Source organism: Rhinatrema bivittatum, chromosome 5, assembly GCF_901001135.1.
Source record: "Rhinatrema bivittatum chromosome 5, aRhiBiv1.1, whole genome shotgun sequence".
Taxonomy (NCBI): Eukaryota; Metazoa; Chordata; class Amphibia; order Gymnophiona; family Rhinatrematidae; genus Rhinatrema; species Rhinatrema bivittatum.
This window is the reverse complement of record NC_042619.1, coordinates 73,341,635-73,368,349: the sequence shown is the minus strand read 5'-3', so window position 1 is coordinate 73,368,349 and position 26,715 is coordinate 73,341,635. Positions and strand designations below refer to the sequence as shown.

Sequence of the window (26,715 nt, the reverse complement as noted above, 5' to 3'; positions counted from 1 at the left end):
TGTTCCTAACCTGATGGTGTTGACGCATGCAACCTGGACTTTTTTGCTCGTTGCATGGCTGATTCCACCACAAGGGATGAATGAGGGAGTTGTGGAAGGGAGTAGAAAGGTGACTGCTTCATTCTGAATTTCAAATCAGTCTTTCTGGAGACCGGAGGGATAGTAAACGGTGTCTCCCACGACTTTTCTAGCACTGAATCCAACACCTTGTGCGACGGCAAAGAAGTGGGTTCAGCTGGCAAATCAAACATCTTTAGCAACTCCAAAGTCTCCACCCTTGGATCTGGAATCTTTTGTTCTTCCAGGTGCAGGATGGACCCCATCTTCTCTAAGAATTTAGGATAAGATAAATCCTCCGGAGGAGAATAGGGCTTAGGAGGATCCTCAGGAGGGTCGGATGGGTATCCTGTGGATGTGTATGGAGATGTCTGAGGGGAGTCAGGATCCACGGACAAGAGAGACTCTCATACAAGAGGAAGATGCTTCCATGGTTGGGGTGAAGGGTCCTTCGGTGACCTTGTCTCTGAACATTCTGGTGAACAATGTCCTGTCAGTTGCAGTGATTCAGGTGTACTACCTGTCGGTGAGGGAGGTAGAGTGAAGGTAGACTGCAGCATCTCAAAAAATCCAGAGAGAGCTGACGATAGTTGGGAAAATGCCTGCTGAGTCTGAGGTGGCATATGAGGTTTGGAAAGCCACCTAGAACCCAGGGATGGCAGTGCTGACAGTAAAATATCTGAGTCTGGAGCCCCAGACTGTCTCTTTTGTGGGCGAAAATCTCCTGTTACTTTTCTTCTTGCGCAACGGCTCCTGTAGCCCGTCATCCAAATCTGTGTCTAGAGCTTGAAGAGAGGTCGGAAAAAATGTGCAGTGGCGATGAGGAAGAGGAATGTGATATGACCTGAACATATTCCTCCTCCGACTGCAGGTGGGATCTTGGTGTCTCACCTCCCAGTGGTGATGTGGAATGCCCCAATAGATGTGGGCTGGATAAAGATATGAGATCTCGCCTTAAGACCTCTGTAGGTTGTTGCCCTGTAGTCCCCGCCAAAGGTCGAACTACCTGACTTGTCTTTCCCTTGTTAGTAGATGAGTGCTTTCGCCTCGGGTGTTTCGACGTGCTCGGCTTCTGCGTCCGGTGTGAAAAGCCCCATGGGGGGTGTGCTGTCTTTTGCGCCGGCAGGTCTCTCATGTACGCTGTTCGTGTGTCAGGCGTTGATGCCGGAGGTACATGTGTCAATGTTTGCGCCGCGTTCGTTGATCCCGGCGCCGCTTGCGTCCATTCCGGCGCCCCGTGCGTCGATGCCGGTGCCGTTTAAGTCTGCTTTGGTTTTGTCTTTGGTGCATCCTGCACCGGAATCTGTTTGTTCGGCTTCGGTGTCGAATGCGTCAGTTTTGGCTTTGTGTGCGTCGGCACTGTCGATGCAAGCAGGCTATGCTTCGACGCAGTCGGAGGGTGACTTTGAACGACGTGCGTCATGGAGCCCGAGGCTGACCAACACACGGATGGTGATCTATCTTGCTGGGCCTTAGGCTTTGAGGCCTGGGAATGTTGAGCCCTCTGTGTCTCCTTGAGTCTGTTATGTCCTCCAGTCCTGGAGGTCCAAGGCTTTACTGACGCAGCCCTCCTTGCCTTCGGGACCTGCTATTTCAACGGCCCCGGAGACAAATGGGCCTACGATGGTGGGTCATAAGAGCTCCCTGAGGCCATTTTAAGATCGTGTATCTTCTGAGCCCGCTGCTGCTGGGCTCTGGGCAACATGCGGCCGCAGTGCTCGCATGTGACCTGTTCATGGTATGGGCCTAAGGGCTTGAATCATGACGACCTCAGGTCTAATTTTTTTCTCAAATTTGCTGAGAAGAAGCTCCGCGTGCGATCCCGTGTGCGGAAAAAACAGACTGAGGAGATTCTGTTTTTCTGCGCAGGAAGACACACGCAGCCGCACAGAGCAAAGCTCTGAACTCTACTTTGGAAGCTCCGCCTCCCAGGCCCTAATGGACAGTTCCATGACAGCATGGCTAATTCAGCCTTGCCATCAATGGGAAAATTCAGTTTCTAGTGTCGTCCATTTCCTTAAAAAATCTTATTCTGAAATATGCATTTCCTTTTTTAGTTATTGTTGTGTGCTGCTATTTTATACTGTATTGAGTTCATTTCAAATCTTAGTTTCATATTTGAAGTGTAATTTGTGAAGATTGTTAGGTTTTACATATAAAAATGAACAGATGTTCCTATTGTCTGCAGAAATTGTTATGACCGCCGGTCGCAGACTGCGTCTACTCACGTCCTGCACTGTCCTGCTCGCAGCGGGGGGCTAGTCTTTGCCGCCGCATACCCCATGGTTCCTCATGGTAGTGGGGATGCCACTGCCACCCACGCCAACTCCGGGCCTTCCTAGGTGCGCGCCACCGGGCCCTCTTTTGAAGCTGCTACGGCAGGAACCTTGGGGGCGTCCCTGATTGATGATGTCATTGGATCAGGGTTCTTAAGCTCCACCTTTGCCCCCAGTTAGCTGACTTAGCAATGAGTTCCATCGCTGCTTTGAGCTCCTGTCTCCGTTGGACCTGTGGTGACGTTTCCGGACCCTACCTGGACTCTGGACCCTGGCTAGTACCCACTCCTCGGGAGCCTGCGTGCGCTTTCTATGGAGACCTGGTCTCCTGGCTTCCCCCGCTCCTCAGGCTGCCCCTGCGCCTTCCAGAAGTCCTATTCTGCCGCCTCCCCGCTCCTCGGGGCTGCCTCTGGGAAATGCCTTCACCACTTGGGAATTCTATCTCCATGCTTCCCCGCTCCTCGGGCCTACGTTCTATACCAGAGACTGTCAATGCTTCCCTGCTCCTCGGGGTAGTGCCTACTTTCTACACTTGGAACTATCAGTGCTTCCCCGCTCCTTGGGGCAGTGCCTACGTTCGACACCAGAGACAGTTATGCTTCCCCGCTCCTCGGGGCAGTACCCTTGTTCAACCACTGGTGCCTGCCGGTACTTTCCGCTCCTCAGGCTTGTCTACGTCATCACCTGGAGACCTGACTTGGGCTTCCCTGCTCAGCGGGTTAGCCTACGTCATCGCATCAGTATCCTCCTTCGGGGTTGCCTCTACGGTACTCCTCCTGCAAGTCCTGTCTCGTGCTTCCCGCTCCTTGGGTCTGCCTAGCGCCATCCCCAGAGGTCTCCGCCCAGGTACTGATCTCCAGCCTGCCTGTTTACTATGGGGGTCCCTCCTTGCTATGTCTCTCACACCGTTCCTCGGGACCTCTCCACAGATTCTCACCCAGAGCTCCTGCCATGCCTGACCGCCTTCCGACGGTGTGGACCTGTGGGGCTCCTCCCCACAGGTGGTAACAACTCGCACCTTGGGCCAAGGGTCCACAAACCATTACGGAAATGCAGTAAAGCAGAGTTGTTTACCTGTAACAGGTGTTCTCACAGGACAGCAGGATGTTAGTCCTCACATATGGGTGACATCATCAGGATGGAGCCCAATCATGGAACACTTTTGTCAAAGTTTCTAGAACTTTGACTGGCACCTACTGGGAATGCTCAGCATGGCACCAACCCTGCATCTAGCAGGGGTCTCCCTTCAGTCTCGTGTATAGCAAGAAGTACGTGCGAAAAATAAAATAACAAATCGCAAGCGAACCCAACTCCGCGGGGTGGCGGGCGGGTTTCGTGAGGACTAACATCCTGCTATCCTGTGAGAACACCTGTTACAGGTAAGCAACTCTGCTTTCTCACAGGACAAGCAGGATGGTAGCCCTCACATATGGGTGAGTAGCGAGCTGAGGATGCCCGAGCAATGCACCAAATGCACCCAAAGACGTGCAACAGGCACAGGGTAGGAGGGCATCCTGAAAACCCTGAACTGGTTGCTGGGAGGATGTTGGGTAATAAAGCTGAGAATAAGGTGTGTAGAATAGACTGGCCAAAAATGGAATCTTGCCTGCCAGCCTTATCCAAGCAATAATGGGCTGTGAAGGTATGCAGAGAGCTCCAGGTCGCAGCCTTACAAATATCAATAAGTGGCACCGAACGAAAGTGTGCCACTGAGGTTGCCATGGCCCTAACAGAGTGTGCCTTTACACGGTCTTGAAGCGGAATGCCTGCTTGCTGCTAGCAAAAGGAGATACAGTCCGCCAACCAAGAGGAAAGGGTCTGTTTTCCCACTGGATTTCCCAATCTGATGTTATCGAAAGAAACAAATAATTGAATGGACTTCCTGTGGGCTGATGTGCGCTCCAGATAAAAGGCTAGGGCACATTTGCAGTCCAGGGAATGTAGAGACTGTTCTTCTGGGTTTGAACGGGTCCCTTGGAAAGAAAGTAGGTAAAATGATGGATTGATTAAGATGAAATTCCGACACTACCTTTGGTGAAAACTTAGGGTATGTACAGAGGACCACTATGTCATGTAGAATTTTAGTGTAAGGCGGGTAGGTGACTAATGCCTGTAACTCACTAACTCTGCAAGCGGATGTTATAGCGAGAAGAAAAATCACTTTCCAGGTGAGATAGCGGAGATCGCAGGAGTGGAGAGGCTCAAACGGAGGTTTCATGAGCCATCCTAAGACCATGTTAAGGTCCCAAGCGGGGGCCGGAGGGCGCAATGGAGGTTTCAGCTGGAGCAAACCTCTCATGAAGCATGTGACTAAGGGTTGTGTCGAAATAGAGACATCTCCCAAGCCGTTGTGGAAAGCGGCTACCAAACTGACATGCACCCTTATAGAGGAAGCTTTCAGGCCTGATTCTGAGAGATGCCAAAGATAATCCAGAAACTTCGCAGTGGAACAAGTGAAGGGGTCTATGGACATGGACGTGCACCAGACCGTAAACCTTTTCCACTTAGAATGATAAGAGCGTCTCATGGAAAGCTTTCGTGAAGCTACCAGGACTCGGGATACAGACTCCGAAAGGTTAAGGGGTTGGAGTATTAACCTTTCAACATCCAGGCCGTCAGGGATAGGGCCTGGAGGTTGGGGTGGCGTAGGCACCCGTCGTTCTGAGTTATCAGAAGCGGATTGACCCCTAGAGGGAAGCACCGGCGAACTGACAGGTCCCGGAGGATTGGGAACCAGACTTGGCATGGCCAGTGAAGGGCTATCAGAACATTAAGCCCTTGTTCCTTCGTAACTTCACAAGAGTCTTTGATATGAGTGGAAGTGGAGGATATGCATAGAGGAGACCACTGGACCACGAGAGGGCGAAAGCGTCCCTCGGCTGTGAGTGGCAGCTGTGAGTGAGCAAGCAGAAGTTGCCTACTTTGTGGTTGTGGATGGACGCAAATAGGTCTATTTGTGGATACCCCCAATGTTGGAAGATTGTGTCCACTACCATGGGATTGAGAGACCATTTGTGCGGATGAAAGGTTCGACTCAACTTGTCCACTAGAACGTTGTCCATGCCCACCAAGTAGGTCGCTCTGAGGTACATCAAGTGGGAAAGAGCCCACGCCCATATCTGTGCAGCTTCCTGACATAGAAGGTAGGAGCCCGTTCCCCCTTGTTTTCTGATGTACCACATCGCCTCCTGGTTGTCGGTCTGAATTAGGATGGCCTTGTTTGAGAGGCAATCCTGAAAGACTTTGAGGGCATATCTGATCACCCAAAGCTCCAGGAAATTTATCTGATGTTTTGCTTCCTCTGGAGACCAGGTTTCCTGAGTCTGCAGGTCTTCGACATGAGCACCCCAACCTAGGTTGGAGGCGTCCGTTGTCAGGATAATTTGAGGTTTTGGAACTTGAAAGGGAAGGCCTTGAAGGAGATTGGAGAGCCGCAGCCACCAGGCTAGCGACAGGCGGAGCTGCTTGATAATGTGTACAATGCTGGACATTGGATGATAAGCCTGAGACCACTGGGACTTCAGATTCCATTGCATGACTCTCATGGTTCTCATGGTTCCATTGCATGACTCTCAGTTCTTCATCTCCTTGTTCTTTGTAAGACACATATGTTATGTCATCCCAAAGTTATATGTAAACCGAAGTGATTAGTAACATTGTTACCAGAACCTCGGTATATAAAAATGTTAAATAAATAAATAAATAAATAAATGGTGAGGCGTGCCATTGGAGTGACATGTACAGAGGATGCCATGTGACCCAGCAAAATGAGGAAATGACGAGCTGTTGTGTAATCTCAATCCTGGAGGCATTGCGCTAGGAACATGAGGGTACGAACACGATCCTGAGGGAGGAACGCTTTCGCCTGCATGGTGTCCAGGTCGGTTCCTATGAAGGATAGGGCTTGAAATGGAACTAGACTGGACTTGGGATACTTGATCAGAAATCTGAGAGACAGCAATGTATGGAGAGTTAGACGTAAGGAGGCTAGTGCGTCCTTTTGAGTTGGAGCCCTTATCAGCCAATCGTCGAGATAAGGGTAGACATGGATGCCTTGACACCTCAGGTAGGCCGCGACCACTACGAGGCACTTGATAAAGACTCGAGGTGCGGATGCTAGGCCGAATGGCAGTACCCGGTACTGGAAGTGCCGGGGGCCAACTAGGAATCGAAGGAATTTGCGATGAGACGGAGTGATCGAGATCCAGAGAGCAAAGCCAATCTCCTCTTTGCAGAAGAGAAAGTAGAGAGCCCAAGGTTACCATCCTGAACTTTTCCTTCTGTAAATACTTGTTTAAGGCACGCAGGTCCAGGATTGGACGAATTCCCCCTGACTTTTTTGGAATGAGGAAATACCGAGAATAGAACCCCTGCCCCTGCTGGGAGAGGGGCACTGGTTCTATTGCCCGGGACCTCAGGAGGGTTGAAACCTCCTCCTCCTCCAGAAGAGAGGAATGGTCGGATGATCCCCACGTCAGCCGAGGTGGGGAGTCCGCCAGTACAGTCAGGAAGTTGAGGTGGTAACCTTGAGTCAGTACAGCGAGTTCCCATTGATCTGAAGTGATCATGTGCCATATGTTGGTGAAGTGGCACAACCGACCGCCAACGGGTACGGACGGTAGAGGAGGTTGGCTTATGCTCTCCAGCGAGGAATCAAAATCCAGCAGCTGGGCCCGGTGGAGGGGCTGGCTGGGTTTTCTGAGGCTGGGATTGTCTGCCCTGACCTTTCTGGTAAGGTCTGGAGGGGCGACCTTGAGTAACAGGAGGATAATATCTCCGTGGCTTGAAGGACGGCCATTTAGAGTCTCTTCGGAATGTCCTTTTAGAGGTGGACAGGAAATCAGAATGCACCAACGAAAGCTGGCATAGCATCTTGTGGTGGTGTTTGAGTTGTGCTATAGTCTCCTGGATTTTGTCCCCGAAGAGATTATCCCCAGCACAGGGCAGGTCAGCCAACCGGTCCTGTACTTCTGGTCTTAAGTCAGAGGACTTCAGCGAGGCCCATCCTCATGCACTAATCCCCGCTGCAGACATCCTAGAAGCAGTGTCAAAAATGTCATAGGCAGCACGGACCTCATGCTTGCCAGCATCTAGACACTTCTGAGCCAGGGCATTGAGTTGATCCTGAAGCTGGTCAGGTAAAGACTCAGAAAAACCCTGGATCTTTTTAAATAGGTCTCTGTTATATTGGGTCATATATAACTGGTAGGAAGCAATGCAAGAAATAAGCATTGAGCCATGGAAAACAAGACGACTAAATGCATCCAGGGACCTCTGTTCTTTCCCTGGAGGTATGGAAGAATGAGGCTTAGAACGTCGTGCCTTTTTCTGGGCTGACTCTACAACTACAGAATGGTGATCCAGCTATGATTTTTGGAAACCAGGGGGTGTTTGTACCAGGTAGGTGGCATTTGTTTTTCGATTCACTGGTGGTACAGAGCCTGGATGCTCCCAATTTCTCTTCAGCAAGTCCAGGAGGACTTCATGAACAGGTATGGACATGATCTCCTTGGGTGCATCTATGAACTGGAGCACTTCCAGCATCTTGTGCCTGGAGTCCTCTTCTGTCTGAAGTTGGAATGGTATGGCTTCAGACATTTCCTTTATAAAATTAATAAAGGACAGGTCCTCTGGAGGAGAACATCTTCTCGCCTCTGGGGGAGATGGCTCTGAAGGTAGATCATCAGTATCCTGGGAAGAATCAGGATAAGTTCTTGGAGGCGAAGTCCATTAACGGCTATTAATCAAATTTATTTAGGGAATAGCCACTGCTATTAATTGCATCAGTGGCATGGGATCTTCTTAGTGTTTGGGTAATTGCCAGGTTCTTGTGGCCTGGTTTTGGCCTCTGTTGGAAACAGGATGCTGGGCTTGATGGACCCTTGGTCTGACCCAGCATGGCAATTTCTTATCTTCTTATCATCAGTCCAAGGATTGTAAGGTTGATCACCGGCTCCCAAAGAATCTCCAGAGGGAAGTAATTGTGCTATTCCTGAAGGATCAGGCCTAGGCACAGACGGCATCGATAGAGACACCGATTGAGGACGATGCGGTATCGATGGCAGGATAGGTACCAGTGGAATCGGTGACATCGATGTGCGAGTCGGTGGCAAGATCCCACATGGCCCAGGCATAGGTTCCGGCCTCGGTGTTTCCTCGTCCTCCGATGACAAAGGAATCGGGGTGGAAGGCGTTGGACATACTGGTATCCTCAGTTCCACCGGAAGGGCACCGATCAACGCATCCAGCCTGCCAAGTAGCAGTGCGAGCGCTGTGGGAATCGGGTCGGGGACTGGGGCTGGTAACGGTGCCGGTGTCGATGGAGGTTGGAAGACCTGTAGTGCCTTTCCGATGGCCTCTTGGATCATCCGATCCAATTCCTCGTGGAAGCCTAGGGCATGCAACCCCAGCTCCGGAGAAGGAGGCAGCATTAGCATAGCCAGAGGATCCACCGGTGAAAGTGAAGTCGCGGCTCCCTGCACCAATGAAGGTGGGGGAATGTCTCGGTGACCCAGTTGCAGAGGAGGATGGGGCCCTTCTCTGGACAGGATTTCTTTGTCGGTGGCTCTGTCGACGCAGATGCCGAGGACTTGCCTGGATCAGCGGACTGAGCCTTCCAATGATGTTGTCAATGCTTTTCACGATGTTCTCCTAGGTCCTACTCCGGAGCCAAAGAGGAAGAAGTCGACGCCTTTGAGTAGTTGGTGCCGGGTGGGCAGCAAAGGTGCCCCGCTGCTGGCGAGAGGTCGATGGCACTGGCTCAGACAATATCGAAGCGCTCAATGGAGTCTGTGGCTTTGCCTGAAAAAGAAATGCCATCTTCTCTGAGCAGGCCTTACGGCCCTTCAGTGTCATTTGGGCACATTTGGTGCAAGTTAAGACGTCATGGTCCGACCCCAAACACAAAACACAAACCCTATGCGGGTCTGTGATGGACACTGTCCGAGGACAATCGGGGCACTGACGAAAACCCGACGCCTTGGCTTCGTCAAAAATTTAGCCGCGGTGCGGTCGATGGCCAATAGGCCCCGAAGGGAAAACTCGACAGGATTCAACCGCAAATGAGGGTAAAGCCTTACTTTACGACCGTGGACTACGGAATCGATAGAGGACCCCTGTGGGGTAGAAGTTTTTGAAATTTTGGAAAGAAGTTCCGTGAGGAAAAATTCCTGTGAGGAATGACTAAGAGGTTAGGACTTTTCAGCTTGGAGAAGAGACAGTTGAGGGGGAATATGATAGAGGTGTTTAAAATCATGAGAGGTCTAGAACAGATTAATGTGAATCAGTTATTTACTTTTTCAGATAATAGAAAGACTAGGGGGCACTCCATGAAGTTAGCATGTGGCACATTTAAAACTAATCGGAGAAAGTTCTTTTTCACTCAACACACAATTAAACTCTGGAATCTGTTGCCAGAGAATGTGGTTAGTGCAGTTAGTGTAGCTGTGTTTAAAAAAAGGATTGGATAAGTTCTTGGAGAAGAAGTCCATTACCTGCTATTAATAAGTTGACTTAGAAAATAGCCACTGCTATTACTAGTAACAGTAGCATGGAATAGACTTAGTTTTTGGGTACTTGCCAGGTTCTTATGGCCTGGATTGGCCACTGTTGGAAACAGGATGCTAGGCTTGATGGACCCTTGGTCTGACCCAGTATGGCATGTTCTTATGAATCTCTAGAGAGCTCCTTAACCCTCGTGGCTACTGCTGCGTGGAAAAAAAAGAGACTGAAGGGGGACCCCTGCTGGATGCAGGGTTGGTGCCATGCTGGACATGCCCAGCATGTGCCAGTCAAAGTTCTAAAACCTTTGACAAAAGTGTTCTATGATTGGGCTCCATCCTGATGATGTCACCCATATGTGAGGACTACCATCCTGCTTGTCCTGTGAGAAAGTTGATTTTATACATAATACATTAAAATGCCTTTTGTGTGTTTTTAGTAAGTCCTAAACTTAAGCATGGCTTAACATAACAGACAGATATCACATATTATGATGAATGAGCAGAGCCCAGAGAAGCAGGCATTTACCACAAGTCTGTTTTTATCTAGACAACTGATTTTACACAGAGAAACTTAGAAAACCAACCTTTTGAAATATGAAGACAAAAATTCTCACCTTACTTTTTGAGTTTTTCAGCGACGTCTCTGTTCAGAAAGAAAAGAATAAAAATTAATTTGATGTTTAACACATCTTAAGACACTGGACATGGGCACACTTGAAAGATCCCATAAGAGCAGAAAACTTTCTGCTGGAGAAATCTGTTATCTATGGCATTAACTTGGGAACACATTAGGAGGAAAACAAAAAATTCAAATGCTCAGCAGGAATACAAACATGATTCTGAAGTTGCTGTCACAGTCTACTTGGGGACCAATAATCTGGCTAGAAACAGATTAGGTATTATACAAGGGAAGTTCAAAAATTTAGGAGGGAAGCTTAGACAGCTGACCAAGACCATAGTATTTTCTGAGGTTATTACGTATTCATGGTAAGGGGGAAGAAAGGCTATGTTGTATAAGCAACTTCAATACATGATTCAAAATCTGCCATAAAAAGAGTTTATAGACAGACAGATAGATAGATAGGAGCTGGGGCAGTACATGGAACAATAAAGTAAAAGTTGCTTACCTGTAATAGGATAGCAGGATCTCAGACGTCACAGGTGGGTGACATTATCCAACAGAGCCCGGATCGGTGAGATGATTGTATACTTTCTAGAGCTTTAATCATGCTCTACTAAGGATGTGTGCTATTCTAAATCACTGCCATCATGATGCGGCCCTCGCCAATTCAATATTTAACTAGATAAATAGAAGCCAACTTCCAAGGAAGGCAGGTGGATTCTGTAAGGTCTGATATCTTGCTGTCCTTAGAGAACCCCTGCTACAGATAAGAATCTTTGTTTTCTCTTAGGACAAACAAGATATTCTGTCTTTACAGATGAGGAATCCCTAGTTACAGGTTTTCCTGAACAAAAAAAGGGGAAAACTAACAGTACTAACTGGCAAAAATGTTATTAAATGTCATCCAGGCTCTTTTGTACTCCTGAGAAAGCCGCTGTTGCATAAAAATAATATCCAGTCTCTCTATATGCATCCAATTTGTCAAACATTGAATCCAAAGAGAAGCGGGAGGAGATTCTGGTTTAATCAGAATTGCAAGATACCATGAAAGTGTTGCGCTGACGATGGGACGGAGCACAACTGGGAGCTCTCCAGCGTGGGACAAGGAGAGTGTGTGCCCTTGCGGTGTGAACAGTCCAAGTCTGGGAGTCAGGAGCCTCGAATCCTCCACCGACCTGCACACCCATGAGACCACCAATGCAATGGGGGTATCTGAGTGGTCCTTCGACTACTCCATGCCCTTTTGGACCTGCCACAGGGTGCAGCAGAGGCGGCAGGTCGGACAGAGTTCACAGTGGGAGAAGGCCGAAGGCCCAGGAGCTTGGAATGAAGACTCAGACGTGGCTTGAGACGAAGACAGGAAACAGAGAGGGATGAGCAAGGCCCTCAGGCGCCCTACACAGCACGTGGGGCTGGTCGCGGACCGCACTGTCCCCTACGCGCCCTACATAGCCGGGCAGCTGGTTGCAGACCACCAGGGGAGCGGGACAGGCTCAGGAAGTCTCTTAGCGCAGGATTGCAGTAACCCCTCGGATCCTCCAGAGTCGGGACTTGGAAAGACAAAGGTAAAACTTGGAAACTCGGATTAAAAGCAAGGAATCTCCGGAGGCACGGGTCCTACAGGACCTGAAGCATTAGGACCAGATACATAAGGCTGGGAATTACACGGAACATCAGGAACATCACGGAACATCAGGAACATCACGGAACATCAGGAATATCACGGAACATCAGAACAGAGACCAAGAAGATCCATGGATAAAGAGCAGAATGCCTGGGTAGGAGCTGGAGACGAGGAGTCCATGGGAGGACTTAGCCCCTTGCCGAAGCGAGGACTGACTGACTGAAGAACCCTTTTATAGGGCAGAAAGGGAACACCCTGGGAGGAGTTCCAGATGAACCCCACCTGCGCTGTTCCTTTAAATCAGGGGACGAGAGGCAGGACCACCCCTAGAGGAAGCTGGGCAGGACCCTGGATAGCGGTGTCCCTGCTGCTGACAAGGCTGAGTCGGAGCAGGAGGAAGTTGGGCCTCAGGGTAGGCCCCGACATGAGGGACGGCCTCCGGGCCGCACAGGGAGGACGGAGAGCTGCTCCAGCCGCGAAGGAGAGACCGGGGATGCGGCCTCCTGGCCACAAAGAAATGGGAAATGTCAGCGGCCCAGCTGCAAAGCTAGGAGCGGCGGTGGCACAGCCTCCACGCCGCGGAAGTAAAGTTTCAGGGCAGCCTCCGGGCAGCGAGGAAGCAGCGGCAGCCCGGGCCGTGAAAGTAAGCGCCTCCCGTGGCTCCGGCCACGGGAGGAGCGCAACAGAAAGGCCATTAACAATGCTACATAAAGTTCTGATTGCCCTGGGAAACAGAAATTGGAAATAAAAAGGTAACCTTATGAATAACTGAAAAGACCTCTTCCCAAAAAGGAAATAAATTATGACGCAAAAATAATTTATGAAGACGAGTACCCTTCTCAATTTTACATTTGGTACAATCATCTGATAATACTATACCATATTTATAGGCTTTGACATTATCAGTATAACTGTGATGTAATAGCCTAAAAATAATTCTTGATATTTATCTAATGAGATCTTTGCACAATGCAAAAAGCACTGAGCCACTGTCTCTGAAGAGACTTCTACTCCAATATTGACTGACCAGCAGTGGACAACATTCTGAAGAATCTCATGATTGGTCTTAATCATACATATCTTATACCAGTGAGCTAGCCTATTCTTTTTTTCCCCCATAGAATGAAGAATTTGTATCAGAGACTCCACATGAAATAAATCTCCAAGATCTTTTTGTAAAGATTGTATGTAGTGCATTTATAAGTCCGTGGTATATCATATTCTCTCGGACTCTCGGACCAGTCCCAGTATATACATATGTATTTAACCTCTAGTTTTTGCTGTCCTTCTACTTCCTGGCTACTCTAGCCCCCAAGTTCAATCTCCTTGTTATAGGTAACTGTGCTTTGGTCTTCTTGTTATATGGTTATTTAGTTAGTCCCTAAGTTCCATGTAAACCGGTTTGATATGAATCTTTTCATGAAGGTCAGTATAGAAAATGTTAAATAAATAAATATTGTTCACACAATTGATTATACATTCCCATTCCAACATAATACAAGGCTGTAATATCTGTAATACCTTTTCTCATCCATTTCTAAAATATTGTATTTTGCAAACTAGGAGAAAAATCAGTATTATCCACCAGGGGGAGCACACCTGAAATTTCACTAGAAATACCCCCACCATTTACATAATGTTCACCAAGCTGTATAAACTGGCTTAAATAAAGGGCAAACTTTCAATTAGCTGGTAAAGTTCCTTCTGTCATATGAAGCAGACCCAATGGTGAAAAGGGAGTTGTCTTATCTATTAAATCTTTTGTACAAAATGCATAAGAAGATGTAATCCATTCCCACAAAAACCTGATCTGACAAGCAATATTATAAAATCTAATATCTGGGAGATTTAAAACTCCAAATTGCTTTTCTCTCAAAAGCTTCACATATCCCACTCTAGCACGTTTACCACTTCATAAAAAGTTAACCAATAGGAATTTTAAAAAAGCCAAATTCTTATTTGGTATCCAGTATGGACCACTTGTAAAGGGTATAACAATTTAGGAAAAAGAATCATTTTATACAGAGCACACCTCCCAAATAATGTGAAAGGTAAATCCATCCAATCTTGAAGTTGGGTTTGAAATTCAGATAAGGTAAGTATGTTTAACTGATATAATAAAGATTTGTAACTAGGGATCCAGATCCCCAAGTATTTAAGCTTACCCAATGCCCAACTAAAGGGGAAATGACCCTGCCAGTTCACACGCGTATGATCTTTGACAAGCTAGGGCTTCTGATTTATGTGTATTTAATTTTAAGCTTGCAAATTTCCCCAAATGACTAAATATGTCTAAAATAAGAGGTAACACCTGCATGGGATTGCCCAAAAATGATAACATATCATTTAGCAAATAAACAAATACGATATTCTTGAGATCCTAACTGAAAATCTTCAATACCAAATTCTGCTTTAATCTTGAGCGCCAATGGTTCTATAGATAAAAGATATAAAAGAAGGGACAACAGGCATTCCTGTCATGAACCACAAAAAAGTGGAAATAATGATGAAACAGAGCAACGTTTTTTATAAAGTAGGTGTGCCTTGGGCTGGAAAAAGTTGAGATAGCTTTTCCAGCTGCTCTAGAGTACAAGGTCTTCTAGGTGAATAGGAGGAGCTTGAACTTTTTATAGAAATGGATAGGGAACCAATGTAGTAACCTGAGCCAAGGGGTTTATGGTGTAGCGACTTTGGCATAAGTTAAGTCGTATAGCTGAATTTTGGATAGACTGTAATGGAGAGAGACAGTTCACTGGAAAAACTGTAAGGAACAGATTGCAGTAGTCTAAGCAGGAGATGATGAGAGTGGATAAGGTGTTCAGAAAGAAAGGGACTGAAACATTTTAGCAGTGTTTTGGATATGTATAGAGAAAGAGAGGAGTTAAAGATGACGCCAAGATTACGGGCTGAGAGGATGACAGTGTTGGTCACAAAACTAGAGAAAGAGGGAAGGGGAAGTGGTTTTGGAAGGAAGATAAGGAGGTCTGTCTTGACCATGTTGAGTTCAAGGTAGCAGTGGGACATCCATACAGTAATGCCAGACAAGCAGACTCTGATTTGGGACTGAATTTCTTATAAAATTTCCGGTAGTGGTAAATCTGGGTCTCATCAGGATAAAAATGGTACTGAAAGCCATGGGAGAAGATGAGAGCACCAAAGGAATTAGCATAGAGAGGAAAGAAAAGAGGGCCTAGGACCAGAGATCTGAGGTACATCAATTGATAGTGGTATCACAGTAGAGGATGATCCCTCAGAGGACATACTCAAACTGTGATGACAGAGATAAGAGAACCAGACCATCCAGTACTTCACCCTGACCCCACACCACTTAATCCTGACCTCCCACTCAAAAACTGCAGACAAAAGACATGTGCAGTTTCATTTCTGCAATTTACTTAACAGATGTACATGTGTATGCGTATATATTGCTTACAAGCTAGCAACTTATGCACACGCTTCTGAACCCTACACTGGATACCCTAAACCTTTTTTTCCCTGTTAACATTTACGTGTGACGTTACAAGTATGCACATACTTGCAAAATTTTTCAAAATAGCATATACAAAATGCGTGTACACACTTCTTACATATGCATATGCCAATTTTACACAAAGAAACCTTTTGAAAAATGAATCCCTATAATTGTAGATTATAGGGAAGAGGTTAGATATTTCAGGGCAGTTACTTTGACTTTGGTAATGGAAGTCAATGGAGACTCCTCTGGAGAAAAAAAATAGTGAAAAATCTTGAATCCGACACATTGCAGGATCTGAAGTTATATGGTTTTGCTACTGATTGATTTATTTGATCAGGTAACCAGCAAATTAGATCAGGAGGGATGGCTAGATGTGTTAGACTTTTTTAAAAGTATTGGGGCAAAGTTAACTATTTGGGAATATTATTTAGTGTGTTTGTGCCTTTAATAGTCAGAAACCAGTGAATAAACAAGTTAGACTGTTTGCATTTTTAAATAGTCAGTCAATAAGGTAGCAGTAGGTAGGCAGTGAATAAACAAGTTAGACTGTTTGTATTTTTAGTCAGTCAATAAGGTAGCAGTAGATAGTGTGTTTATTTTTAAAAGTCTGCAGAACTGAGTGTTCTCCAGACTTTTAAAGAGCTGACTGTTTGTTTTAATACTGAGTGCATTGTATTGAAAAAAAAAAAAAACCCCCACAAAAAAGTAGCCAGAAGCTAGAAATAAGCTAGGAGCAGTATAAACCAAAGTAAAAAAGTTGAATAGTTCAGCTCAGTTACTCACCTTGGAAAGGTGTTGAGGTAGTGTGATTGGGTTTGAATAGGGACCAACATTTGTTAATCAAGGGAGCAGTGAGTCACTCAGGCTGACTAACTGAAGTTAGACTGTTTGTATTTCCCAGCCCACCCACCCCTAGCTCATCCCTTAATTTATAGGCAGGTGCCACTTTCACAAAAAAAAAAACCATCAACAAAAACTTTACTGAGAATTCAATCAGACCCCGGTAGGCCACTACCAGACACATAGTGAATTCACTAATACATTTAAAGGAAGTTAGACACATTCCTACTCCCATAGCAACCTAAAACTTAACTAGGAACTGATCAAAATTGAGATGAAGGCAGCAGTCCAGCAGCAAGAGGGGGGCTTCCCAGTCTTTTGCATCGAGTGTCACATGTATGATTTTTTACCCACCGGTGAGAAGTTGTACATGTGCATGCGATGCAAAGAGCTCCTGGCTCTCAGAGAACGAGTCCGATCTCTGGAGGCTAGAGTGGCAGACCTGGAGGAGCTGAGGCAGACAGAGAGGTATATAGATGAGACCTTCAGGGACATAGTAGTCAAGTCCCAACTTCAGACTGGCAGCCCTGGTGCTGCCTTGGAGGAAGAAGGTCTCATAATGGGAGAGCACCAACCAGGTGTAGCAGGAAAGGATCCTGTAGCAAGGACCTGCTCTCTAGGTGATGCATTGTCCTTTCGCACTGAGGATATCTCCCCAAGGCCTACTGTCCAGGAGGGAAGGGTTAGGTCGGCCGTCATAGTTGGTGATTCGATTATTAGGAATGTAGATAGCTGGGTGGCTGGTGGGCGTGAGGATCGCCTGGTAACATGCCTACCTGGTGCGAAGGTGGCGGACCTCACGCGTCACCTAGATAGGATTTTAGACAGTGCTGGGGAGGAGCCGGCTGTCGTGGTACACGTGGGCACCAACGACATAGGAAAATGTGGGAGGGAGGTTCTGGAAGCCAAATTTAAGCTCTTAGGTAGAAAGATTAAATCCAGAACCTCCAGGGTAGCATTCTCTGAAATGCTTCCTGTTCCACGTGCAGGTCACCAGAGGCAGGCAGAGCTCCGGAGTCTCAATGCGTGGATGAGACGATGGTGCAAGGAAGAGGGATTCAGTTTTGTTAGGAACTGGGGAAGCTTTTGGGGAAGGGGGAGTCTCTTCCGAAGGGATGGGCTGCACCTTAACCAGGGTGGAACCAGACTGCTGGCGCTAACCTTTAAAAAGGAGATAGAGCAGCTTTTAAACTAGAACAAAGGGGAAAGCAGACAGTCGCTCAGCAGCGCATGGTTCGGAGAGAGGTATCTTTAAAGGATACTAATGATGCATTAGAATTAGGGCATCCCGACAGTGAGGTTCCAATAATTAGAAAAGTAGTCCAAGTGCCTGTAACTAAAAACTCACCTGAGCTAAAAAATTCTAACTTATCCCTATCAATTAAAAAGCAGAATAAAAATACAAACAAAAAACAAACTTTGAAATGTTTGTATGCTAATGCCAGAAGTCTAAGAAGTAAGATGGGAGAATTAGAATGTACAGCAGTAAATGATGACAGACTTAATTGGCATCTCAGAGACATGGTGGAAAGAGGATAACCAATGGGACAGTGCTATACCGGGGTACAAATTATATCGCAATGACAGAGAGGAGCAGTCGGGAGGAGGTGTGGCGCTTTATGTCCGGGATGGCATACAGTCCAACAGGATAAACATCCTGCATGAGACTAAATACAAAATTGAATCTTTATGGGTAGAAATCCCTTGTGTGTCAGGGAAGACTACAGTGATAGGGGTATACTACCGTCCACCTGGTCAAGATGGTGAGATGGACAGTGAAATGCTAAGAGAAATTAGGGAAGCTAACCAAATTGGTAGTGCAGTAATAATGGGAGACTTCAATTACCCCAATATAGACTGGGTAAATGTATCATCGGGTCACACTAGAGAGATAACGTTCCTGGATGGAATAAATGATAGCTTTATGGAGCAATTGGTTCAGGAACCGAGAGAGGGAGCAATTTTAGATCTAATTCTCAGTGGAGCACAGGACTTGGTGAGAGAGGTAACGGTGGTGGGGCCGCTTGGCAATAGTGATCATAATATGATCAAATTTGATTTAATGACTGGAAAAGGAACAGTGTGCAAATCCAAGGCTCTCGTGCTAAACTTTCAAAAGAGAAACTTTGATAAAATGAGAAAAATTGTTAGAAAAAAACTGAAAGGAGCAGCTACAAAAGTAAAAAATGTCCAAGAGGCGTGGTCATTGTTAAAAAATACCATTCTAGAAGCACAGTCCAGATGTATTCCACACATTAAGAAAGGTGGAAAGAAGGCAAAACGATTACCGGCATGGTTAAAAGGGGAGGTGAAAGAAGCTATTTTAGCCAAAAGATCTTCATTCAAAAATTGGAAGAAGGATCCAACAGAAGAAAATAGGATAAAGCATAAACATTGGCAAGTTAAATGTAAGACATTGATAAGACAGGCTAAGAGAGAATTTGAAAAGAAATTGGCTGTAGAGGCAAAAACTCACAGTAAAACTTTTTTAAATATATCCGAAGCAGAAAGCCTGTGAGGGAGTCAGTTGGACCGTTAGATGATCGAGGGGTTAAAGGGGCACTTAGAGAAGAGAAGGCCATCGCGGAAAGATTAAATGATTTCTTTGCTTCGGTGTTTACTGAAGAGGATGTTGGGGAGGTACCCGTAATGGAGAAGGTTTTCATGGGTAATGATTCAGATGGACTGAATCAAATCACGGTGAACCTAGAAGATGTGGTAGGCCTGATTGACAAACTGAAGAGTAGTAAATCACCTGCACCGGATGGTATACACCCCAGAGTTCTGAAGGAACTAAAAAATGAAATTTCAGACCTATTAGTAAAAATTTGTAACTTATCATTAAAATCATCCATTGTACCTGAAGACTGGAGGATAGCAAATGTAACCCCAATATTTAAAAAGGGCTCCAGGGGCGATCCGGGAAACTACAGACCGGTTAGCCTGACTTCAGTGCCAGGAAAAATAGTGGAAAGTGTTCTAAACATCAAAATCACAGAACATATAGAAAGACATGGTTTAATGGAACAAAGTCAGCATGGCTTTACCCAGGGCAAGTCTTGCCTCACAAATCTGCTTCACTTTTTTGAAGGAGTTAATAAACATGTGGATAAAGGTGAACCGGTAGATATAGTATACTTGGATTTTCAGAAGGCGTTTGACAAAGTTCCTCATGAGAGGCTTCTAGGAAAAGTAAAAAGTCATGGGATAGGTGGCGATGTCCTTTCATGGATTGCAAACTGGCTAAAAGACAGGAAACAGAGAGTAGGATTGAAAGGGCAATTTTCTCAGTGGAAGGGAGTGGACAGTGGAGTGCCTCAGGGATCTGTATTGGGACCCTTACTGTTCAATATATTTATAAATGATCTGGAAAGAAATACGACGAGTGAGATAATCAAATTTGCAGATGACACAAAATTGTTCAGAGTAGTTAAATCACAAGCAGATTGTGATAAATTGCAGGAAGACCTTGTGAGACTGGAAAATTGGGCATCCAAATGTTAGATGAAATTTAATGTGGATAAGTGCAAGGTGATGCATATAGGGAAAAATAACCCATGCTATAATTACACAATGTTGGGTTCCATATTAGGTGCTACAACCCAAGAAAGAGATCTAGGTGTCATAGTGGATAACACATTGAAATCGTCGGAGCAGTGTGCTGCGGCAGTCAAAAAAGCAAATAGAATGTTGGGAATTATTAGAAAAGGAATGATGAATAAAACGGAAAATGTCATAATGCCTCTGTATCGCTCCATGGTGAGACCACACCTTGAATACTGTGTACAATTCTGGTCGCCGCATCTCAAAAAAGATGTAATTGCGATGGAGAAGGTACAGAGAAGGGCTACCAAAATGATAAGGGGAATGGAACAACTCCCCTAAGATGAAAGACTAAAGAGGTTAGGACTTTTCAGCTTGGAGAAGAGACGACTGAGGGGGGATATGATAGCAAATGTTGCTTACCTGATGTAACAGGTGTTCTCACAGGACAGCAGGATGTTAGTCCTCACAAATGGGTGACATCGAGGATGGAGCCCACCACGGAAAACTTCTGTCAAAGTTTCAGAAACTTTGACTGGCCCCTACTGGGCATGCCCAGCACGGCACCAACCCTGCAGCCAGCAGGGGTCTCCCTTCAGTCTGATTTTCAAAGCTACAGGTAGTGCCGAAAAAAAAAAAAAAAAACGAACCGAACACCGCGGGGTGGCGGGCGGGTTTCGTGAGGACTAACATCCTGCTGTCCTGTGAGAACACCTGTTACATCAGGTAAGCAACATTTGCTTTCTCACAGGACAAGCAGGATGGTTGTCCTCACAAATGGGTGAGTACCGAGCTGAGGATGTCCTGACTTGCACCAAATGTACCCAACGGCGTGCAACAGGCACAACAACTGGGGTAGAATTTGGTAAGGGCATCCGCACCCTACCGGGAAGGTGGAAGGGTGTTGGTACTTCAAGTTGGAAAAAGGTTACGCAAGACAGATTGGCCGAAGATGGAATCCTGTCTTCCAGCTTTATCCAAACAATAGTGGGCTGCAAATGTATGGAGAGAACTCCAGGTTGCAGCTTTGCAGATATCAGGAAGCAGCACCGATCGAAGGTGTGCTACTGAAGTCGCCATGGCCCTCACAGAGTGTGCTTTTACACGGTCTTGAAAAGGAATGCCAGCTTGTTGATAGCAAAAAGAGATGCAGTCCGCCAACCAGGAGGAAAGAGCCTGCTTACCCACAGGTTGTCCTAACTTGCTAGGATGGAAAGAGACGAATAATTGAGTGCTCTTCCTGTGAGAAACTGTACGGTCTAGATAAAAAGCTAGAGCTCGTTTACAGTCTAGGGTATGCAGAGTCTGTTCCCCGGAGTTGGAGTGGGGCCTGGGAAAAAAGATAGGTAGTATGATGGATTGATTGATATGAAACTCCGAAACTACCTTAGGTAAAAATTTAGGGTGAGTGCGGAGTACCGCCCTGTCTTGCAGGAGCTTAGTGTAAGGCGGATAGGTAACTAGGGCCTGTAATTCACTAACCCTGCGAGCTGAAGTAACAGCCAAAAGGAATAACACTTTCCATGTGAGATATTTTAGGTCACATGAATGGAGAGGTTCGAAAGGCGGCTTCATCAGGCGACCAAGAACCAGATTAAGGTCCCAAGATGGGGCCGGAGGACGTAAAGGCAGCTTCAAATGGAGTAATCCTTTAAGAAAGCGTGTTACCAGGGGTTGTACTGAGATAGGGACACCCCCGATACCTTTATGGAAGGCGGCTACCGCACTGACATGCATTCTAATGGAAGAGGTCTTTAGACCTGATTCTTATAGATGCCATAAATAGTCCAAGAATTTAGAGATTGGACAGGAAAGGGGATCAAGGGACTGAGAAGTGCACCATGATGTGTACCTTTTCCATTTGTATGAGTAAGATTTTCTTGTGGAAGGCTTTCGTGAAGCTATCAGGACCCGAGAAACTGAATCTGAAAGGTTGAATGGCTGAAGGACTAACCTTTCAACATCCATGCCGTCAGGGACAAGGCTTGGAGGTTGGGATGGAGGAGGCATCCGTCGTTTTGAGTGAGCAGATGCGGGTCCGTTCCCAGAGGAATGTGCCTGCGGATGGAGAGATCCTGGAGTATGGGAAACCACACTTGGCGTGGCCAGTGCGGTGCGATCAGGATCATAGTTCCCCTGTCCTGACGTAGCTTCACGAGAGTCCTCGACAGAAGAGGAAGTGGAGGGAATGCATAAAACAGACCGGTTGTCCATTTGAGGGAGAACGCATCCCTCGGCCGAGAGAGGTGAGACCGAATGAGAGAGCAGTAATTGTCCACTTTGTGGTTCTGAGGGGACGCAAAGAGGTCTATGTGGGGGTGACCCCACCTGAGAAAGAGAGAGGTCGCTACTAGATGATTGAGTGACCACTCGTGTGGTTGGAAGACACGGCTTAGCCGGTCTGCCAATACATTGTCTACTCCCGGCAGATAGGTGGCCTTGAGGTACATGGAGTGGGAGAGAGCTTCTGCCCAAATCTGCGCAGCTTCCTGACACAGAAGGAAGGAGCCTGGGCCTCCCTGCTTGTTTATGTACCACATGGCCACCTGGTTGTCTGTCTGGATTAATATTATTTGATGTGATAAGTAATCTTGAAAGGTCCGGAGAGCGTAGCGTATTGCTCGTAGCTCCAGGAAATTTATCTGGTGTTTGGCTTCCTCTCGAGACCAGACTCCTTGAGTCCGTAGATTGTCGACATGTGCTCCCCACCCAATGTTGGAAGCATCGGTGGTGAGGATTACCTGGGGATCTGGTGGAAGAAAGGGTAAGCCGTGTAGAAGGTTGACTGGATGTGTCCACCAGGCAAGAGACAGACGTAATGCGTTTGTGATTGTGACAATGGAGGACAGAGGCTGAAGAGCTTGAATCCATTGGTGTCTTAGAGTCCAGTGTGTAAGTCTCATGGCCAGACGGGCCATGGGAGTTACTTGAACCGAGGAGGCCATGTGTCCCAGTAGAACGAGGAACTGGCGAGCTGTTGCTGTGTATTGAGACTGCAGCTGGCGAGCTAGGGACACAAGGGTTTGGACTCGTTGATGAGGAAGGAAGGCTTTTGCCTGTAAGGTGTCCAAGTCTGCCCCAATGAAGGATAAGGTTTGAGATGGGACTAAGCAAGATTTCTCGTAATTGACAAGAAATCCTAAGGAAAGGAGAGTGTGAATTGTCAATGTTAGGGAGGATTGAGCAATCTGTTGGGTTGGTGCCCTGATTAGCCAATCGTCCAGGTAGGGGTAGCCGTGGACACCTTCCTTCCTGAGGAATGCTGCCACTACCACGAGGCATTTGGTGAAGACTCGTGGTGCGGATGCTAGGCCGAAAGGTAGTACTCGGTACTGGTAATGGTTTTGGCCTACCAGAAAACGCAGGTATTTGCGATGAGATTGTGTAATCGCAATGTGGGTATATGCGTCTCTTAGGTCTAGGGAGCATAGCCAGTCCCCTCTTTGCAACAGGGGGAGAAGCAAACCCAGGGTTACCATCTTGAACTTCTCCCTGAGAAGGTACTTGTTGAGAGCCCGCAGGTTGAGGATGGGACGAAGGCCCCCTGACTTTTTTGGGATCATGAAGTACCTGGAATAGAATCCCAGTCCTTGTTGTAAGGGAGGAACGGGTTCTATAGCATTTGATTGTAGGAGAAGGGATACTTCGTGCTCTAAAAGAGCAGAATGATTGGGAAGACTCCATGTTTGTAGAGGCGGGGAGTCTGTAGGAAGAGTTGTGAAATTGAGGTGGTAACCCTGTGTAATGATTGCTATCACCCACTGATCTGTGGTGATGTGAAGCCACTTGTGTAGAAAATGGCACAAACGACCTCCTACTGGGATAGTTGGAAGAGGGGTCTGGTAATTGCTTTCTATGTGACGGTCAAAGACCAGCCGCAGGGCCAGGAGGTGGAGCTGTGGCAGGCCTTTGCTTACGAGGCTGGCGTGGCTGAGTTCTGTGAGAGGAACGTGCAGGCTGAGACTTAGCCGATGGTGGATAATATCGTCGTGGCCTAAAGAAGGACTTTTTAGAGTCTTTCTTAAATGGCTGTTTGGAGGGTAAGTCTGAAGGAGTGGATGAGAGTTGTTTCAGCGTCTCATGATGTTCTTTCAATTCAGCTACTATTTGCTGAATTTGCTCTCCAAACAAATTATCGCCTAGGCAGGGTAAATCCGAGAGCCTGTCCTGGACTTCTGGGCGAAGATCGGATGACTTAAGCCAAGCCCAACGTCTGGCTGAGATGGCTATGGCTGAAATTTTTGTGGAAGCATCAAAGATGTCATACGCAGTTCTTATTTCATGCTTCCCAGCTTCAAGTCCTTTGTCTATAAGGGCTTGAAGCTGTGGTTGAAATTGTTCAGATAAGGTAATTGAGTAGTCCTGCATCTGTTTAAGGATGGCTCTGTTATACTGAGTCATATAAAGCTGATACGAGGCAATTCTTGATATCAGCATAGCTCCTTGATACACCTTTCTTCCTACAGCATCTAGGAATTTATTTTCCTTAGTAGGTGGTGTAGAAGAATGTGGTTTTAGTCGTTTAGCTTTCTTTTGAGCTGACTCAACAACTACTGAGCGATGGTCCAGTTGAGGTTTTTGAAAACCGGGAGCTGACTGTACCAGATATGTCGAATCAGCTTTTTTATTTACTGGTGAAACAGTTGCAGGCGATTCCCAATTCTTTTTAAGAAGATCTTGAAAAACCTGATGGATGGGAATGGAGGTGATGACTTTGGGGGCGTCCAGAAACTGGAGTAATTCCATCATCTGGTGCCTGTCATCTTGTTCAGATTGGAGCTGAAAAGGGACTAGTTCTGACATCTCCTTCACAAAATTTATAAAAGAGAGGTCCTCAGGAGGAGAACGCTTTCTACTCTCCGTAGGAGAAGGTGGTGAAGGTAAATCTGTGTCAGAAGAAGAATTATCACCCCAAGTGTCATAAGGATCAGGATGACCTGTAAGACCAGGAGGAGGTTGAATTCCTGAAGGTCCTGGTTGAGGCTCTGGATAACTGGGAGGAAGCACCGAGGGCTTGGAATATAACCTTGATGGGATCGGTGCTGGAGTCGGAGCCGGTGATGGCATCGAGGGCACCGGAGCCGGTCGCCGTGGAATCGGTGCCGGCATCGGAAATCTCGGTGGAACCGAAGAATATATCGGTGGCGATGGACGAGAAGGCACCGATGGAACCACCCCCGAAGGGGGAATCAGATACAGTGTTTCTCCACTCGATGAAAGCTCTGTCGGTGACAGTGGTCTCAATGGTACTGGAATCGCCGGTGGAAGGGCTGTTACAAGCGCTTCCATCCGGGTGAGAAGCGGTGCCAGTGCTGCAGCAATCGGCTCGGTGGCCGGTTCCACTCTCGGTGCCGGAGTCGGTGCCGGTGGAGGTTGGAGCCTGTGCATCGCTTTCTCGATGGCCTCCTGGACCAGCCGGTCCAGTTCTGCCCGGAGACCAGGGGTAACAAGATCCGGCTCAACGGGAGAGGGAGGCTGAGGCTGAGCCGGAGGGACCACCGTCACCGGTGGAATCGCGGCTCCCAAACCCTGAGGGGGTGAGAGTTGCCTCGGTGCCTGCGAACCAGAAGTGGACGGTGCCAGATCTGATCTAGGCTTCTTAGTCGGTGGCTCGGTCGGAACAGAGGTCGATAACAATGGATCCTCGACGGGCCGAGACTTGTGACGTCGATGGCGATGCTTGTCCTTCCGGTCCCCTCGACCATCCGGGGAAGGGACGGGAGTCGATGGCCGTGCAATCGTCGATGGCGGGCGGTCACCGGAGGGCTGTCGATGATGAAACGTCAACGGTGCCGGTTCCGAAGACGTCGATGCGATCGATGGCATTGGGGTACAAGCATGGAAGAGGAGCCCCATCTTCTCCATCCTGGCTTTGCGACCTTTTGGTGTCATTAAGGCACATTTGGTGCAAGTCAGGACATCATGCTCACTACCTAAGCACAAAACACAGACGCCATGGGGGTCTGTGATGGACATAGTCTGGGTACAATCAGGACACCGACGGAACCCCGACGCCATGGCTATGAGCCAAAAATTTAGCCGCGGGACTGTCGACTGCCAACAGGCCTCGAGGGTCAAACTCGACGGAAGTCGACCAAACAACGGCAAAAACTTACCGAAGTTCCACGGAGTGAAAAATTTGTCGAAGGGAGACCCCTGAGGGGCAAATTTTCTTCAGAATAAGAAATTCTAAATTCCTGTCAGGAACGTGGTTAAGAGCTCTTCTACCGCGTGGCTACTGCTGCGCGGAAAAAAGAAGACTGAAGGGAGACCCCTGCTGGCTGCAGGGTTGGTGCCGTGCTGGGCATGCCCAGTAGGGGCCAGTCAAAGTTTCTGAAACTTTGACAGAAGTTTTCCGTGGTGGGCTCCATCCTCGATGTCACCCATTTGTGAGGACAACCATCCTGCTTGACCTGTGAGAAAGAGGTGTTTAAAATCATGAGAGGTCTAGAACGGGTAGATGTGAATCGGTTATTTACTCTTTCGGATAGTAGAAAGACTAGGGGGCACTCCATGAAGTTAGCATGGGGCACATTTAAAACTAATTGGAGAAAGTTCTTTTTTACTCAACGCACAATTAAACTCTGGAATTTGTTGCCAGAGAATGTGGTTCGTGCAGTTAGTATAGCTGTGTTTAAAAAAGGATTGGATAAGTTCTTGGAGGAGAAGTCCATTACCTGCTATTAAGTTCACTTAGAGAATAGCCACTGCCATTAGCAATGGTTACATGGAATAGACTTAGTTTTTGGGTACTTGCCAGGTTCTTATGACCTGGA

General features: G+C 47.1%; 1 protein-coding gene across 6 annotated transcripts in view; it reads right to left on the bottom strand.

Moving 5' to 3' along the window:
• ELMOD1 (ELMO domain containing 1) overlaps positions 1-26,715 on the bottom strand; it is a 338,352-nt gene that overhangs the window by 214,936 nt on the left and 96,701 nt on the right. For all 6 annotated transcript variants that reach the window (XR_003856879.1, XM_029602451.1, XM_029602452.1 and 3 more), the window contains exon 4: positions 10,450-10,478. Coding sequence is in view for 5 of the 6 variants with exons in the window: in XM_029602451.1 (XP_029458311.1) it covers positions 10,450-10,478 (29 nt within the window). In the remaining variant the exon portion in view is untranslated. The remainder of the gene's footprint in view (positions 1-10,449; positions 10,479-26,715) is intronic.